At 45.3% G+C, this 18,903-nt stretch overlaps 1 protein-coding gene and 1 long non-coding RNA gene across 8 annotated transcripts in view; one reads left to right on the top strand and one right to left on the bottom strand.

The window, feature by feature from the left end:
- Positions 1-18,903, top strand: part of Spock1 (sparc/osteonectin, cwcv and kazal-like domains proteoglycan 1) — a 487,138-nt gene that overhangs the window by 465,081 nt on the left and 3,154 nt on the right. For 3 of the 5 annotated variants that reach the window (NM_001166463.1, NM_001166466.1, NM_009262.3), the window contains 4 exons: positions 2,710-2,931; positions 7,080-7,142; positions 12,826-12,963; positions 13,767-17,161. In NM_001166463.1, the coding sequence (NP_001159935.1) occupies positions 2,710-2,931; positions 7,080-7,142; positions 12,826-12,963; positions 13,767-13,957 (614 nt within the window). In that variant the 3' untranslated portion in view covers positions 13,958-17,161. Of the gene's footprint in view, positions 1-2,709; positions 2,932-7,079; positions 7,143-12,825; positions 12,964-13,766; positions 17,162-18,903 lie in introns of those variants that run through there. The other 2 variants (NM_001166465.1, NM_001166464.1) reach the window with 1 other exon arrangement.
- Gm33294 overlaps positions 2,900-18,903 on the bottom strand; it is a 146,225-nt gene continuing 130,221 nt past the window's right edge. Inside the window, exons 1-3 of one of the 3 annotated variants that reach the window (XR_873508.2) lie at positions 9,089-9,251; positions 6,100-6,207; positions 2,900-2,988 (exon numbers count right to left, since the gene is read on the bottom strand). This is a non-coding gene — a long non-coding RNA (predicted gene, 33294). Of the gene's footprint in view, positions 2,989-6,099; positions 6,208-7,602; positions 8,829-9,088; positions 9,252-18,903 lie in introns of those variants that run through there. The other 2 variants (XR_382501.4, XR_873507.1) reach the window with 2 other exon arrangements.

Genomic DNA, 18,903 nt, shown 5'->3' with positions numbered 1-18,903 from the left:
ATGGCGCTTGTTTCTCAGACCATGCTTTATAGATGGTAGCTCCTGGAAGTTGTGGCTATAGGACAGTAAGGTGAGATAGGGTTTTTTGGTTTTTTGGTTTGGTTTGGTTTTTCCTGCCAGAGGTCCCTTGGGAGTCTATGGGCACTAATTTTCATCTAGAAAAACTTGTCAGGGAGCCACCCAACCCTGGACTTCTGGAACAGTGTCTCCATGGAAAGTAGCTTTTGGGAAGAGAAGTCCTTGGAGCCTCAGAGGAATCCCCTGAGAGCCTTCTCTGTAGATGGGGGTTGGTGTGGGTGGGGGAGCCTTGGAAAAACTAGTGTACCAAGGAGTAAACTGAGTTCCCAGAGTGGGTGACAGGTTGATGTCCTGAAGCCACTCAGGTAGGAGAGGTGTAGAACAAGGGTGTTTTATTCCCTGAGGTCAGAGAAAAGAGCAACACATTTGTTGGTCTTGAAGGGGCAGCCTCAGAGCCTTGCTCCAAACTCCATCCTCTGTCTCCAACAGCCGAAGATGCTGGGTACACGTGCTGGGTACATGTGCTGGGTACGCATGCTGGGTACACGTGCTGGGTATGCATGCCCTTTTCAGAAACTGGGAATGAGGTAGAGCGGGCTTGACCTTTTGACTAAGTCACACAGCTTGGCATTTCTTCCAGTTGATGACCATGACAGTCACTAAAGAAGAACCATGTCATACCCCATGGTCTCGTCTGAAAAAAGAAATTGAAAGATGTTATCCTTTTGATAGCAAAATGAATAAATTCAAATATGCAAAGATTTATTTGAAAGGGTAAACTTAAAGCTAGTAGAAAACTTCTGTAGCTAGGAAAGAATTGCTTTTACTGATACAATATGCCAATAGTGCGATAGTGCGGTCATGAAAGAAAACACGGAGGTCTCCCAGAGCATCTACAGTATGGGGAAGCCCAGCATCTCCTATGAGCTCACAGGAAGTTGCTTCATTATATCTGGCTCATTAGACAAACGTTTCCAAGATGCAAACACAAGTGTAGGAGACACTAGAGTGTGCAGTCTGTCTCATCAGGACCCTATCTATGCAGACACTGTATCCCAGATGTGGCACCCTAAGCCAGCTGGATGCTTTCAGGACAGATGTGTCAAAGAAGGCAGGAAAGGACCTGGGAGAGACAGTGTGGAGACTTTAGATCCTGACAGGGCTGTCAGTGTTTCACTCCTCATATTGTATCATATAAGCTTGCTATTTTTTCATTTATAAGTTAGAGATGATGACATGTCACATGACTGCCACTAGGGTGGAGGAAGATACTTAAATGTATAGTGCTTAGAAACATTTTTATCTGAGGAATCCTAGGAGAATAAAGCTAGTCCTAGAGATGCAGTTTACAGGAGAAGCTAGGATTTTTGTCATCTCTTAGCTCGGAGAGAAAGATTGGCTTGAGGTCTGTCCACAAGGCTGTGGTGTCCCGAGGGTGGGGCTAAGCATGAGAACTCCTCCCTCTTGGGAACAAAGACTTCCCCTTCCCTGGGGAAATAAGAAAGCAGTGATTGAGGTGGTTTGGATTCCATCTCCTGTGGCTCTTTAGAGGATTGCAGGGAAGAAGGAAGGGATGGAGGAAGGACCTGGGAGCTCTCCCCTCAAGCCTCACCCTGGGCCAAAGGGTCCTCTGGGATAGAATGGAGCCTTGAGTCTCATTCACTTGCTTTGGTCTCTTCCCCACCCCCACCCCACTCCTTTCTCCAACATTTTTTTTTGTCCTTCCTAAATGATAAGCCCGAGTTTCAGTATTATGCATCTTATGTTTCAGCGTGTTCCTGGTTTACCTTTCAGTTCTGCAAGCAGGTTTACAGACAGTAGGACTCATATATATACCACAGAGATAATATCCTAAGGAATGAGCTCCCTCAAAGTTGGCTCTTGCCTTTAGGACATTTGTATGTCTCATATATATAGGGCACACGTTGGGGGTGGGTCTGGTGCTGCTATGTCTTCAAATGCTAAATTCTGTATTCCAAGATCCTGTTGCCCCCAAGACAAGCAAATTCCCACATATGCCAGCTTTTGTTGTGCAAACCTTGCTCCCCTATTTAAAACTATTGGTTAAATAAAAATGGCTACAGCCAATTACTGGGGAGAATTGAGAGGTGGAAGTTGAGTTACCAGTTGCAGGTAGGGACCATGAGGAAGAGAGAGAAGGGAAAGAAAGGTAGAAGGAGCACAGAGGGGGAGGAGGGGGGAGGAGGGGGAGAAGGAGGGAAGAGGTAGAAGGAGAAGGAAGAGGAGGGGGAGAAGGAGGGAAGAGGTAGAAGGAGAAGGAAGAGGAGGGGGAGAGAACAGAAGGTCTCCATTAGTCATGATGAACCAGCAGCACATGTCCAAGTGAAATGCCTCCCCAGGACACCAGACTGCTGGAGTAGAAATGACCCAGGAAGATTCAAACAGCAAGTATTGGGGGAGCACAATTGGGGACGTAGCCAGTCTAGGTTTAGAGAATAATTAGATTAAGGGGCATCTGCAGTAATTGCACAGAGCCTAATAAAGAAGTCATAGTTTGAGTCTCATTCATTTGAAGCTGGCCAGGGATACTCGTAATTCATATTTCTTTATAGAAACAGCCTGAAAGGGAGGACACAGTTGGATGTACCCTGACCCCTCTGAGGCACCCAGTTAGGGAGTGGCAGGGTATGCGCCATGTCTGGCAGGCTGAGATGTTCCTTTCTCTCACAGGGTTTGACACCAGCATCTTACCCATTTGCAAGGACTCCTTGGGTTGGATGTTCAACAAGTTGGACATGAACTATGACCTGTTGCTGGACCACTCAGAGATCAATGCCATCTACCTAGACAAATATGAGCCCTGCATCAAGCCTCTCTTCAACTCGTGCGACTCCTTCAAGGACGGCAAACTCTCCAACAATGAGTGGTGTTACTGCTTCCAGAAGCCAGCGGGTAAGGTGGACTCGCTCCAAAAGCCAGGCAGCCACGGGCAGGGAGGACATCAGGGATCTGTGCACAGAGAGACACAGCCACCAATCAATGAGATTCTCAATATGAAAAGTACTATACACATGTAAGAGGATCCTATTTCCCATTTCCCGTGAATTCTTCTTATTTATGTTTTGCTTGTAAACAAATGACAGATCATGAACTACACAGGGTCTAAGGAATATAGGAAGAAAGGATCCCAGAGTGACTCCTGTCACCCAAAGTCAGGAAAGGGAGCCAGCCTGCCCCAGCATTCTACCCAGAGGCCCTGCTCCGCCTTCCTGTGGGTGGGTCACCTTCTCTGTCTGGCTTTTACTTCTGTCCCTGCCCCCTGGGGGGTGTACCCAGTGGAGCAGAAATCTGTCTGTCTGTCTACTAATAGCATTCAAATCTCACAATGTTTATGCATGTGCACAGAGACACCAGGACACCTATCAAAAATGTAGACACTGCTAAGAACATTCAGGGAAGAGTAATTTCATGTGCACACTCACAGGGTTGTCAGATATATCCCCAGAGGCAGAGGATGCATCTCAAAATTTCAGCACAGTTGCCAATCTGCCCTCCAAAAGAAGTTACATTTAGATATTTTTGGTGAGAGAAAAAGAGAAAATTCAGAATATCATTTCTTTGTGTCAGTATCAAACCTAGTCACTGTTGCCAAACTGGGACAAAGCGATACTACACTCCCCACTGGCTCCACTCTCTTTGTAATGAGTGGATCTGGGGAACTTGGCTCACCTCTGGCACATTCTTAGGTTTCCATTTCCTTGAAATGATTTTCTGTTGCTTTCTATTTTTTTTTTTTTTGTACATTTTTCCCTATTGAAACTGTGGTTTATTTTCTGCAGGAAAACGTATATCTATGGAACTTAGAACTTTGCTAATGATGATGAGTATTGCAAATATTGTTTCCCCAAACTGTGCATTTTCTTGTTGGGGAAAATTTTAACTTTTGACATAGTTGCATGTCTTCATTTTCTTGTTCCATGCCTTGTTAAGTCATAAAGCTCCCAGTAGGCTTAGAAGGGTATTGTCACTTGAATCTAGTCAGGCAACTCTCTCATGTTTTTGCTAACATTGGTGGGCTGGTATTTGCTCAAATTTACCTTGCTGTATGTATGCACAACCAGGGAAGCCTCGGCTCCTGCTTCAAGGCTGGAGATACAACCTACTTGCCTTTCTGCCATTTTTTGACAAATCTTTCTTCTACCAATAGCATATGTCCGAATATATATGTGTGTATACATATATGCAAAGTTTACATATAAAATCAATATGTCTGTGTCTTTGATTTATTCCTGAACACTCAGTCCCACTTACCTAACTATCCACAAATCAATTCTATCCAATTTAATTCACAGTTTAAAAAAAAAAACCAATTTAAATCACAGTTGATTGACCCTGTGTCTTGGTATATTGTAGGTCTCTCCTCTCTTGCCGCTAATTTTTATTACTGAATGTTCTAGACGGTCGTGTTTTTCTTCTCTCCTGAACTTTAGAGTGCATTTGACCAATCTATTAAAAATTCCCCTCGGCTACATAATACAGAATCCTTTTATCTTAGAGGCTGCTCGCACCTAGTGAAGTTAGAATTCTCAGTTTTGTTCCTACTGTGGTTCCCCTTGGCACTACCACAAGGCACCTGCTTTCTCTTCTCTTCACAAAACTCTCCATTTTCAGCTGTCCTGGTTGTCTTGATGTTTTCAGGTATAAACTGTATCATGTGCAAACGGAGATAACTTTCCCTTAAATGTTAAAATATAATTGTGCTGTTTCTCCTTCGCTTTATAACAGCAATCGTTTAGTCTAAAATGCTGGTGACACAGAGCCTGACCCACTGTTGAGGGTGAAATGCCAGAATGAGTTTACTCACGGCTATTCTGAGGGACTGAGCTCTCCACTACCCCCCAGGGCTAGCTCAGGACAGGCTCTTCTTTCTGGGGTGTGTCTTGGAATGATGAGGCATCCCCAATTAGTTCAGAGAAAGGTTATTTCTCATTCTGTACCTTTCTCTCACATCCATTTCGTCTCCATGGTGTTACTTCACATTGTTGGATCTGCTGCTTTGTTTCATAAAAAAGCTTCAAGATGATGGAACATCATACTTAGAATTGTAGGTTAGTTAAGGACATTCGAGTCTCAGTTGGCTATGCTTAGGGGAGGCTGTAGAGCCTTTGCAAGTCAGACCCTTTTGCCTCTCACTGTTTGCTGTGTAGAGTCAACAACATCTTTTGCTCTCAAGGGCCCCAGTGGACTCTAGCCTCCCATAACTGTAAGTAAAACCCGTTTTTCTTGCAGTTGCCTTGGTGAAACACCATGGCCAGAAGCAACAGAAAACAATGCAGGATTCTTTTTCTGCGTTTCGAGGACCTTGATTTCCTAGAAGCCACCGAGCCCTTCTCTGCTTGTGCCACATCCTAGAGATGTGTTATACTTTTTTGAACACTAGAATTAGATTCTTTCTAATCTTCGGGAAACTTTTCTTTTTTGGCGTTTATCTTGAGAACTTTTCTATCTGGTTAGTCTTTCTCTCAGCCGTAACATAGTTGTGTCCTATGAGATCCGTGGCTGTGGAGGTGACTTTCCTCTCTATAATTGTTTCTCTCTGTCACAGCCACTCTTGAGCCTCCCCATCATTCCCTGACCCCTGTCCTCCTATGGTCCGCTTTTTTATTAGAATCCTCGACTTCTCAGAGAAACCTCCCCCATGCTGTCGTCTGCTCAGCAGCACATGTTTTCCAGGATGAATTTCTCATTTTAAAAATGACCAAAAAAAAAAAAAATTGCGTGTCTTGTTCTTGTCTACATTTCAGTTGATTTCTATCAGTTTAAGTTTTTCTTTCTTTAAACAAGTTAGTTTTTAAACTATTGTATGAAAAAAATTAAAGAAAGTATTGTAAAGTTAGAGCCCCACTCCATTGCAGCAGTGGGATCTTCCTTCCGTGTTCTGTCACAGATGAGATTTTCCATTTACAAACTAGTGATAATGTCGCACCTATTCTTACAGTGGTTATAAGAGTTTTAAAAGGCTCTAGAACATTCTAACACTTCGGTCAACCATAGCTATTAGTCATAGTAAGTGCTGCCTTTCGTACTCACAGTGGGGTTTGTGTGGGTCTTTCTCCTTACCCTTGACTGCAGTAAGGAGCATGGGTCTTGCAGCCGATCTTCCTCACCTGGCAGCAGTAATGCCAGGTGGTGCTGTAAAACCCGTATGGCAATAGGCAGAATCAGCAGCTGTAGAGAGAGATGTTAGGAGTACAGAGGTATAGGACCAGTTACCCAGGCCACAAAGACCCTAAACCAATGGCAGGACCTGCCAGAGACATAAGGTTGACAAAGGCACATCTTGGGCAAAACCCTAAAATACTAGTGAGGTCACCGGTTGTTTTGCGGAGTGGTAAATTCTTCCCTTGGGAGACCACACAAGTCTGCTCTCTGCCATCCGCACGTGTAGCTGTGTGTGTCCTACACAGTTGTTCATACAACATGCATTTCACAAGTGAGGTCTCAGTGGTTGACAGCAGGGAACAGATGCTAGGGGTCCCCGGTCTTTAGGAGGTAGAGAAAGAACCTCGATGTGTCTTACCCTGGATGCCTTTGTTCCTTGCCTTCCCAGTGGCTCTCACATCCACACAGGCGTGCCTGAGCACTTCTAACTCTTCTCTCTCTCCCAAGACAGGAGCATGCAGGGAATGAGGCATAGTAGGCCCTGGCTAGCTCATCTGCATATCAGAGTTCTTAACCTCTAGTAAACCGGAGCCCCAGTTTTCAGCTCCCAGAAGCCTTTGCTGGGTGCCCTTGCTGAGAAAATGAAAAAGTCTATGAGCCGATCACCTGGTTGTTTCTTGGTCTAGTGTAGGGAGGAGGTGTCCTACATTATGTAAGTAGTCTGCACGAGCCATTACAAGTACCTTGTGGTATGGAGCTCTTCTTAAAATTAGCAACACTAATGGCCTGAGTTTGTTTTGTTGCACAGTCAACAACATATGGAGCAATTCCACACCCAGGTGTGTCGTAGCCCACATTGTACATCAAGAGCGGAGTCAATCATTAGAGATTATATTCCATACCATCTGGAAACTGACTTTCATAAATTATTTTTCTAGGTCTCCCTTGCCAGAATGAAATGAACAGAATTCAGAAGCTAAGCAAGGGGAAAAGCCTACTGGGTGAGTACGATTCCTTGCCACTCATTAGAGCCACTAATTAAATCCATCCCCATCTCTTGTAACACTCAGCTCTACAGTGTTGATCCAATTAGGGGGCAGGGGGAGAAATGCTTCAGTTTCCACCAGCCTGAGCACTTGTGGCCAGCTGGTACGCAGAAGATGCCCTCTACCAGCAAGCAAAGCCAGAGCTTGGGCGAGGGTCTAGCAGGCAGCCCGGGCCACGCCCCGCGTTCACCTCTCGGCTGCTCTCCCGCTCTGATTCTGGATGTTCTAACTCTTGGATTTCTCTGTCACATAAAGTCATGGGATGGAGCGCATGAGCAACTTTTCCAGTTCTCAGAATGCAAGGCTTGTAAGTTAGGATACTCCTTCTCTTCCCCAGGGCTAGTTATCTATTTAAGGAACAAGACAAGCTGTGACCCCTGACAGAATGTATCAGATAGGGTTGAAGGGCATGTACCTCTCTGGATGGAAGATGCCGGCTTATTTAGCTGCTGCTGCTTTCTCCTCTGGGTCTAAGGCAGAAGTAGGTCAGTTGCAGGAGGACAAGCTCCTTTTTTGGTCCTCTTAGCTCAGGGATGGGCGGCAGCGGGTGGGGATGGGGATGGTGGCCATCACTGACATACTGATAAATCTCATTTGATGAAAAGCAAACCTGTTTTCTTTCCCTGTTAAAAGGGGCAGGCAGCTGCAGCCTAGTCATTCAGACATTCTCCTTAAGTGTTCAGAGGCAGGTGTGTTCCCCGAGCAGCGCGCTGTTTCAGAAGTTAATCTATCTTTAAGAAGATGGGCACATTTTCCCCCCTAAAGATTGCCAAATGCAAGCATTCTATGAATGCTGGAAACTTGTCTTCCAAATGTTGGGGTCCCCTCATAGTCCACACACCCCCACTTCTACCTTTGAGAATGACTTATTTTCCATGGCTTGCCTCATACTTTTGATTTTTTCGAGAACTTGAAAGCTGTGCTCTTAAACTCTTGCCGTCTTGGTTTGTTGGTGTAGAATGTACCATTCTGATTGGCAAAGCATCTGGATCCCTCCTCCATCTGTTTTGTTTAACTGCTGGACTTGCGGTGGCTACCTGCAATATGCTACATGGGGCAGTGTTTTGGGGTTTGAATATATACCCATAAACTACACGTAGTTTATGCAATTACAATGCTTTTAAAGGTCCATGGATATGGTGATTTTTACCCTTCATTAACGACACGTTTATAGGGTACGCCATGTGACGTGCCTTTTTTTCATGATCCAGCTACCGCCCACCTTTATCCTAACATAATCTCTCCTGTGTCTTATCTCAAATCTCCCACATTCTAAGCTCGCCCCGACCGACTCTTGCAAACGCCATCTGTATTGCGTATGGATTATTTCCTGAGTGCAGAAAATCTCCTAATAACAACTGTGTGTATTCAGGGACATTCAGATTCAAATAAATAAAGGAAACAAGCAACAACAAATCATAATCAGTTATAATTACTACCTACTTAGAAAAAGCGGTAATCTTATTAAATTATAGACTTAGTACAACACCTGCTTCTCACCAACCCAAGGGCTCAGCCCAATCTTAATGTATTCTGTGGCCTATTAGGTACTGTGGTTTCTAACTGCTGCTCTGGGAGTCGGGGGGGGGGGGACATGCATTTCCCACAGACTCCACCTCTTCTCCTCCTCCTCCTCGGCAGTCCCTGACTGAAAAAAAAAATCCCTTCACAGATCTCCCTGCCTTCTCATTGCACGAGCAACTGAAAGAATCTAATCCCTATGACCCTCCATGCTCCCTGAAAACTAAGGATCCTGGGTACTGACTGAGCTCCTAGGTACTGACTGAGCTCCTAGGGAAGAGGGTGCAGCACTGGGTACCAGCTCTGACATGTATATAAGCTATGCCTTATATAGTTGTCCTTAATGCCCACAGCGGTGACTACAGTGTTAGGATCCTTACCTCACTGGGGATCTTGGAGTCTGGGCATCATGGAATAGCCTGGTGCGGCATGCTCAGGGGTAGATTCTGGGGGCCTGGAGAGATGACTCTGGCTACGGTTGTAGAGAAACTGGGTTTATTTTGAGCACCTCATGGTGACTCACAACCATCTGTCACTTCAGTCCTAGGGGATCCAGGGCCCTCTTCTGGCCTCCATGGGCACCAGACTTGCATGGGGTGTGCTGACATACATGCAGGCAACGCTCACACATAAAATCAATACAACCAAAGAGAAAACATTTTAGTTAGATCCTATACCCATTGATGTCTAAATTCACTAGTACAAAGACAACCTGACTCTCCAATGTTAAAGTTGGGTAGGGTATCATTCAGTGAAGTAAAGATTAAATTGGAAAACACAGTTAGGTCCAAAAGACAACGGAAATGGACATAGTGAGTTGACAGCCACAGCGGTAACCAGACACCTTTGCTTCAGTGATGTTAAGGATGTAGTTTCTAGGGTCTCACGGAGAATTCCCCCAGAGAAGATAAACTCATAGTCATAAATGAAGATTACCTACTGTCAAATTGGAGTAAGTCTGACATCAGATTCCCATTGGTAACACTAGTTTAGAAAGAGAAAATACTATTTTTTGAGTGGCGCTAACTTTGGACCTCGAATTGTAAACTTATCCCAATATATTCAAGATTAGATTTTATTTGACTTCCTTAACATTTCGTGCAGATTCTCAGGCCATCTAAGCTAATGTCTATGAGTATATTCCATAAGAAATTATGCAAAAGAGACTACATAATACTAAATCTAAATGAACAACAGCTTATATAGAACAGTTTGGCTGCCAGCACTCCAGAGACAGAGGCCTGAAGACCTCTGTAAATTCAGGGTCAGCCTGGTCTATATAAAAGGCCAGCCAGGACTACACAGTGAGACCCTATTTCAAAATGGAGACTTTTGATGGCAAGCTAGAATTAAAATTCTAAACTCTTGCAGGCAATGAAAACAGGGGGTTAGCCTGTGCTACATTCCTGATTTATGCAGTAAAAAGAAAATATGGGTTGACTTTAGCTCTCACTTGGATAAACTGTACTGTGCTGTAGAAATTATCAGGGGATTCTCCAAAATATCAGAAATAAAAGAGTTTTTAAATGTGAAAGAAAGGGAGGAAAGAGACATGGACACCATGACAGACAGGAGCTGCACATATAATGGCAGAAATACGGGCAAGCGGTCTACAGTGCACAACCAGTGCACAGGGACAGACTGATCTCTTCTGAGACAGGAAGTCTTCATTGTAACAAAGTGTCTTCAAAGCCACACCTAACACATGTGTATAGAAAGCTGAAACCACAACATGGGAAATGCCCCCTTGAATAACACGATAATGTCAATCATGTCAGGGAAGCAAATACCCAGCCTTCTAAAAAGTAAGACATGTTACAGGCTGTCAGTGTACGTCAGCTTTAAGAATGAATACAACGGACTCGCACCAATAACACAGCTCAAGTAGTCAGCGTGGAGCTAGAACAACTGGACAACCTGATTAATCCACATTTATGTTTACATGAAATGCCTATCACGCAGGGCAGCAGGCAGCCCCACAGATAAAACACATCCCCAACAAACACGTCTCAGACTCACCAGCCCAAAAGTGAGAAAAAGAGATGTCAAAGAAGCTCAATAAAATCCTGGGAGTATTTTCAGCGGAATGAAAAGCTAAAGGGGCTATTCCGCCAAACTCCACAGAAACAAAGAAAAGCCCATAAAAGCATTACATCAAACACGTTACCAGAACTAATAAACAGAACGAGAACTGCACCCCAGGACCCCAAGAACACAATAACCAGAAGAGAGAAAACAAGTGAACAGGGATCGCCAACAGCAGCACACTACAAAGGGTCACTTTCTTTCAACAAACTAATGAAACAGCGTGACAGGGCGGGGCCAAGCAGTCCTAATGTAAAACCTAGCCGTCCAAGTCCAAACTCAACAGACAGGGAAGGTATTTCTGGCCCTCAAAATTGACTTCAGCGGTGAATGAGATGAAGAGAGCACTTGCTGCTCTTGCAGAGGACCCAGACTCAGTTTGCAGCACCCACATGGCAGCTCACAACTATCTGTGACTCCAGATCCAGGGCATCTGATGCCCCCTTCTGGCCCCCAGGAGAATAGCATGCAGGCAGTGAGTGCATAATCAAACAGGCAGCTGCCGGTAGCACACAAGGTGAACACAAAAGCATTCCTTTAGTTAAAACAAGAGAGAAGTAAGAAAATCAAAATTGACTTTTGATTAAGAACCAGAAAGAAACAATTGTTTCTAATGGGGTTCCAGATTATGTTACTGGTACACGAACCAAACTGTGAGAAGGGAAAGTAATTTAAAGAAACGGAGTAAGCATTTCATCACTGCGACAGACACCTGAGAGTTCTCCTTATTCTGGCTCACAGTTTTGGGGTGTCAGCCCATAAAGGCATAATGGGTGAACCCCATCTCCCACCTTCCAGGTGCTTCTGTCAGCACGGGTAGGCTAATAGAGACAGCCCAGCATGGCTGCCAGCAGCCCAAGGTTTTGTCTTTTCCTTTAGGTTCCTCCACTTAGGTAATGCCAGACCCCTGATCTCAGCACAGAATGGCATCTCAGGACCAGCAGTATGAGCCAAAGCTGGAGTTTATTAAAAAGAACTTTTAAATCTAGGTTTAAGCCCGATGGTCTGTCAGGATAGAGTACACACCTAATACAGACACGGGCTTCCCCAAGGAGGGTAGCACTTAGCTGACTTTACAGCGGCCATAGTTACAGTTTTGGTGGGTTCAGAAGTTACAACTTCAAAAGGTTGCTAGGAATCTAAATGAGGTCCCAGGGTGGCTCCTGAGGTATACCAGAAGGACTCCAGCTGATAAGATAAAACCCTACACTGCAAGACGCACACGAGAAACCTAGAGCCTTTTCTATGAGAATTTCTATATATGTATATCTGAAAGGGGAGTCACGTGGGCTCAGGCCTTAAGCATGGCTCTCCATTACTTTAAAATTCATACTTGAAAAATTCTGTATAGACAGAGTATTGTGGCAGTCTTTACAGAAAATGTTAATTGTGGTGGAATCTGTTATTCTCAACTGTCACAAGGCTTTAGGCAGACTCCAGAGACAAGGGCTGCATTGCCATTCCAAGCTCCCTTAATTGCCCATGTCTTCTATGCTGCTGTACTTCCAATAACACCAGCCTGGTATGAACCCATAGAGGGATTAACCCATTGGTTAGGTCGTGCCCTCAAAGATACCTCTCAAAGATGGGCTTCGCTAACGTCAACCAATCAGGTTGATAATTAAGATTAACGATCGCACTCTACAAGTTTTTATCACATGCTGAGAGCATGCTGCTTGAGCACAGTTATGAATCTCATCAAAGGCCCCAGCTGTATATTTATTTATTCATAAAAATAGATGATGTGAACATTTTCAATACAAAATGTGCATGGTTTAGATCAGTACCCAGAATATATCTAACTATTCAATAGTATTAGCTATTATTAACTGAAAACTGAGCTTAAGAGTCCAAGGATAAGGTCCCTGTAATGTTAATAAAATAGTAACCAACCAGCCCAATTCTTTCCTGCCAGCCCTACAGTAGTTTCAGTGGACATGTGAGCCCTCCTCCCTGGCTTGAATGGCATTAACCCCAAGCCCCTACGCTTGCTTCTCTGACTTAAGCGGGCTCTCTTTCCCCCCACCTCCAGGGGCCTTCATCCCTCGATGTAACGAGGAGGGCTACTACAAAGCCACACAGTGCCACGGCAGCACGGGGCAGTGCTGGTGTGTGGATAAATATGGGAACGAGCTGGCCGGCTCCAGGAAACAGGGCACTGTAAGCTGCGGTGAGTAAGGCCTCCGGCACCAGTCCCACAGCACCCCATGTGGCCCAGGGAGCCTCCCTATGGAGGGGTCACAACAGAATTTCAAGAGCCAACTCTGGCTGTGGTTGAGTCTGAAGTGGAAATAGATGTCCTGGAATGTCATGGCCTCATGCAATGCTGATTTTACCAGCAGCAGGTACTCACCATTACCACTGGGCGGATGGGTTTTGCATCAATGGGCTGACCCTGGCACAGCAGGTAGGACTGTAGCCTTCAGACAAGGCTGATGCACCTAAGGTATTCTAGGTCCCTGTACTAGTTTGCTTTCTATTGCTGTAATAAAGACCATATTCAAACGTAACTTGGCTAGAAAGGACTTATTGGGATGTCAGGGCAGGAACCTGGAGGCAGGAGCTGATGCTGAGACCCTGGAGGGGAGCTGCCATCTGACTTGCTCCCCCTGGTTCGCTCAACCTGTTTTCTTAAGTAGCCCAGGGGCGGCACCACCCACAATGCACTGCGCCCTCCCACACCAATCGTTGATCTAAGAAATGTCCCACAGGCTTAGCTAACACGAGGGAGGCATTTTCTCAATTGAAGTTCCTTTTCCCAGATGTGTCAAGTTGACAGAAAATTAACCCCGACAGGTTTCTGTCAGAGCAGCTCAGGGCCGAGCCCGTGAGATTGCTTCAAGCTGAGTTCCCACAGGGCAGAAGCAAAAGTCCTGGGTTTGCCCTAGAACTCAAGTTAAAAGCGCAGGGAGCCCCAGCATGGGTCAAGGGGGACAGAAGGAACTAACCCTAGGTCTTTCCTTCCTATGCCAGAAGAGGAGCAGGAAACCTCCGGGGACTTCGGCAGTGGAGGCTCCGTGGTCCTGCTGGATGACCTAGAGGATGAGCGGGAGCTGGGACCAAAGGACAAAGAAGGGAAGCTGAGGGTGCGCACCCGGGCCGTGCGGGAAGATGATGAGGATGAAGATGACGACAAAGAAGATGAGGTCGGGTACATATGGTAGTGCCCACGAGGAAGAGGACACACTTTTGGCACAGATCTGCAAGTCGTTTCCTTTGCCTGCATTTGTATCTAAGACTCCGAGGCACCGGGGTCTCTTCTCCACTGTTGATCTCTGAACCGGGGCCTGAGGTTTGGAAGACCCTCTTCCCAGAGTGACTGAATTTGCATACGGTTGTGTGGGAGAAAGGATGTTATTTTTGTTCCTTGTTTTCGTTTTCATTGGATGAGAGGACAGGCTGGCTTAGTTAAAGCCGCCTCCTCTCCCTGTGAGGTTTTCGCAACTAGCATGTGATTTGTGTGGAATCCAACAGTGCGGGGAGCCCCACCCTCTCAAGCGTCAAAGACCCTCTCTGATTACCCACGTCGGTGGTTCCTACAGCATGGTTCCCAGCGTCTTATGATGTCTGCGTGCTTTTCTCGTGTCCTGTAGATGTTGTGGAAAACATACCAGGCTGTCCCTTTTCCCTGTCTCTACCACCTCTGGTGTTGATTATTAAAAATTAATTTTCATGTCACTGTATCTGACTTCCTACAAACGACAGCCTTAATTCAGTCCAAGTCCCTTTGGAGAATTCATTTTCTTTCTTAAAAAAAATAAGATCTCGACACCCCCCCCCCCCCCCTGCGCCCAAAGGTGACTGTGCTTGCATGACTTGCATACACACACCTTTCAGTCTAGTGTCTGGTTGTATACCAAAAACACCTTAGATAAGCAATGGCTTTTAGTCAGTTGCTCCAGACCGAGAACACAAACCGGGGTATGAAATTCCTCTTAGAGTCCGGTTTGCACTAGCTCTTCGTGTGTGTGTGTAGCCTGCATCCCGGGGAGGCTCTTCTATGCGGTCTCAGAGTGACTGGAAGCCTTTTTGATTTGGATGAGCCTCCATTTGCCTAAATTGTTTTTACCCACAGAAGCCATGCAATTCCCACGTGGGCAGCTTCACAAGCCATTTCTTCACTTCCGCTCACAGCTCCCCTCAGGATACAGTGTACCCACCTGCGGCAGCTTCCTTCCCTATCCACCCAAGGGCTTTTTCCTACCGTGTTCCCCACTGAGCCCCTGCTCCCCAAGAAGACAGCATCATTATAAAGCTTAGAAGAAAATTTAGGGTTCTTCAGTGTCTCCTTTGACCCCCTTTCTATCCACAAATCATGACCCAGGGTATAGAGACTTTAAAGGTTTCTCGTGTTCCCCCATTATTTACTAGGGACCCCCAATGGAAGCCCAGAAAGAGATTCCTAGTAGCACAAGAGGCTAGTCTCCTCATCAGCAGCCATCTCCCCGACACATGCTGACCTTAGTTGACACACGGCTGAGGCCATTTTACTGTTTGTCCTGAGAGCTCGTTATTGGCATCTGGTTTCACTAGTGATATCATCTCAATACTTTTCAGATTTCTTTCATACAAGTACCAAAGAGCAATCTTCAGTGCGGGCCCCGTTCAGCTCAGGGCCAATCCCCCAGCTCTGTCTTCTTGCTTCCTGCCTAGCTCCTTGCCCTAACCAGCCACAGCCTGCCAGACACACTCTCTTCATGGTCCTTGCCTTCCCCCATGGTGAGTTTTAGCCAGTCCACAAGACAGATCCATCAACTCAGGCTACAAAGGTATTTGGTTAAACCGAGATCAGGGAGGCAGAGCCCTAAACTGGCTTTCTGTATTTAGGAAGCCACCTACAATTCGAATTCCCCTTCTTGAATAGGACAGGCAAAGTGACATCAGCCCTCTTGGGAAATGAATATACCCGGTGCCCTTTACCCCTGGCCTGGGATACACACGCAGAGCCAGGGTGCTGAGATTCTGTGTGCTTCCTCCTTATGGAGATGGGAACCTGCTTTGGAATCTCAGTGCCATCCCCCCCGCCCCCACCCCCTATTTTGTTTGTTTTTTTCTTCCCATTCTCAAAATGGATCATAATTTAGAAAACAGGTGCTTAATCACAGCTAAATTGTAATAGAATACATTAAAAAGACATATTAGAAATCTCAGTTTAGGCCATCCATATAAGCCATTGTTGTTATTTCCTATGAGCTTAGGGGGAAAAAAAACATGCACAAGAGAACAAATTAACAATCGGCAAATTGATTTCTCTCTGAGAAACTTCTAGGAACCCAATGAGCCACTTACTTTGTCTAATTATCTTATGACAAGTGTCACATTAAGATGACACTTAGAAGTCCTCAACATTATCTTAATGGTGAAGAAGAGTACTCAGGAGGCAATTCCCAGGAAGGTAATGAGATGTCATTTCCAGAGACATTCCAAGAAGATATTTTGATTCATTAAAATATTAAATCAAAAGCCCTCCTACGTGTGGAGCCCACATCAACAAGACAGGCCAGTGCCGCTTCTCATGGCCCCACTTTGGGTTTTAAAGATGGCTATTTATAATGGTACTTTAAAGTTAGACTTTTGTTCTGTTTCCTGAGAAAGAGTGCTTCCACTGGTCTTCTGGAAGGACCCTTTCAGTCTAATCATCAGGCGAGCATATGAGACTTTTTAAGCATATGCGGCTGTAATGATAAACCACTTGCTTAGGCAGGCACTGAGCTGAGTCCCCACTTAGCTTTAGAAAACCTTCAGTTGATTCTGTTACTCTAATTCTACAAACTGTTACTTACTATCATTCCTGTGACATCCAGTTTAAACCCTAGAATTCTCTTCCACCAGGGTTCATTGTCTGCCATATGACTATGTTTCTACAGATATTCTCAGCATGAGGATGGCTTCACATGGCTTTCTCTCAGTACTCCCCTTTATGCCCACGACCCTGTGTATACAGGAAATGATGATTTGTCTGTCCAGGTCTACCCTCTGCTTGTCCCAGAACGCCATTGACATTGACTTTGGTTTGGTTTTTATCTTGACCACACTGTACAGTAACATCCAAGAGCCCTTCCTACAGTGGGTGTTTTTTTTTTTTTTTTTTTGGTCTTTTTACACCTTTTCTCGGTCAGTGATGATGTTTGTCCCTGTTCAACATGTAGCCCTGTAACAGAAGCCCATCAAATTAATTCAGAGTGTCAGTCTGTTGTCCCTATTGTAGGTGAAATAGTGACGTAGAAAACCTAGTATTCTGAATGCTTTTCCATGTAGACTTTTTCTGGAATGTGAACACGACTCTTCAGTTAATAGCAAGCGCTTCCCTGTAGCCCTGAGTAGGCGCAGTTCTGTCTGTCTCAATAAATTTTACTTTGTCCGCAGCACGTGAATGCTTGTGTTTTCTTAGCCTGGGTGTGAACTTGACTCACTACTCCCCCACATAACCACTGCAGAACAGTCTGGGTTGTCAAGTGATTGCCGCTGGGGCCCTCCGGCCAGGCTGCCTGTCACCGGGCCTGGTTCCGAGGACTGATCAGCTCTCTGTACCTGCTCAGGCACAATCCACTCAAGCCCTCACATTTGGCTGCCTTTGATTCCCTCTGGGCCCAGCTTCTCCCTCATCTGTGGTACTTCATTCTTGCCATCCCTAATAACTCTCAGTGTCACTGATGATTGGGAGTAAAATGTTCTCCTTTTCTTCAGGAACCCCCACCTGTCCTCTGTGAATTAGCGTATCAGATGCCTGCCAAACTGGCTAGCATCCAGACTGGGGCACAGCATCCTCAGTTGTCCCAGGGTACCCATGACTCAGTCACCCCTCCATCAAACCACTGCTGCTCAGCCCCACTGACACAGCACTCTCTCTGAGCGTTCGAGACCTCTGCCTGCAAACAGAGTTCCCCTCCACTCTGAGAATGCCAGTCTGTATCTCCAATGTAGGGTTTGAATTAAGCTCCACTCAGAAATACCCATCGGCTGTTGCGCTTATGTTGGATGAGTTTCACTGACACTTCAACCCCAAACCTCACAAACTACAGATGACAGGACATCTCATCTCTGTGCCTGGGGAAAGCATTCCTGGAACCCTAACCTCACCCGTGGATGGGGAAAATTGACAAACTTGACAAATGTGAACCCATAAAAGATAATAGCGCATCATAAAGAAAAACTAAACAAGAGACGGAAGAAGATGTTCGTGGCATAAAGCAAAGGAATGATTTGGGTATAAAATACGTTTTAACTCTTAGAAACTCACAAGAAAAACACAGCACAACAGACTAGCAAGGGAAAGATTAAAAGCAGTTCACAGGAGCACAGAAGGCAGTGAAACTCTGCAGTCCCACCCAGTATCAGACAATGGCAAGTAAGTGCTCTCATATAGTGTTTACGAATGAGAAAATAATCCTGATACAACCAAGGGTTGTTGAGATTGGGGATCAAGAGGACTCCTGTGCCAGGTGGAATTATAACAGCTGAGTACCCAAAGAGTACTGGCCACAGGATCCATATATACCCAGGTCGCAGAAATTCCACTTCCTGACAATCCTTCCTAGAGATCACCCTCAGTGAAAATAGATGTAACTTAAAAGGATATATGTGAAAGCATTTCCTTTGCAACACTGTTTCCTAGAGAAATGAATTTGGGGATAATAAGACTAAATTCCCATCAAAGGAGCTGCAGAGGAGCCTATATTTCGGAATACTATGAAGCAGTCAAAAGGATGAAGTAACTTGCTATATACTTAGACAATTTCTAAAATATTGGTTATATTGGAACATTTTAGGGAGCTAGAATCAAGTATGTAAATTACGCATCTAAAACTTGATACTATCAGTTGCTCAGAGTGCACATGGACAAAACCAAGACACAAAGCGATACATTTCAGAACAGCAGAAGCAGTGCCCTGGGAGGGAAAACCATGGGGGTGGGGCAGGGGTGGGGCAGGGGGTGGGGCAGGTGGCAGATGTGGGCACAGACTTCATCTTTAAGCATCCCATTGAGTTGTGTAATTTAAGAAGTAAGTAAAATAAAGTGTGGTGGCTCACGATAATCTCAGTACTCAGGAGGCCGAGGCAAGAGGTTACCCAGGCTATCCAGTGAGCGTGAGCCTGGCCTTGCACATGG

Source organism: Mus musculus, chromosome 13 (genome assembly GCF_000001635.26).
Source record: "Mus musculus strain C57BL/6J chromosome 13, GRCm38.p6 C57BL/6J".
Classification (NCBI taxonomy): domain Eukaryota; kingdom Metazoa; phylum Chordata; class Mammalia; order Rodentia; family Muridae; genus Mus; species Mus musculus.
The sequence above is the reverse complement of the archived record's forward strand: the minus strand, read 5'-3'. Positions and strand labels throughout refer to the sequence as shown.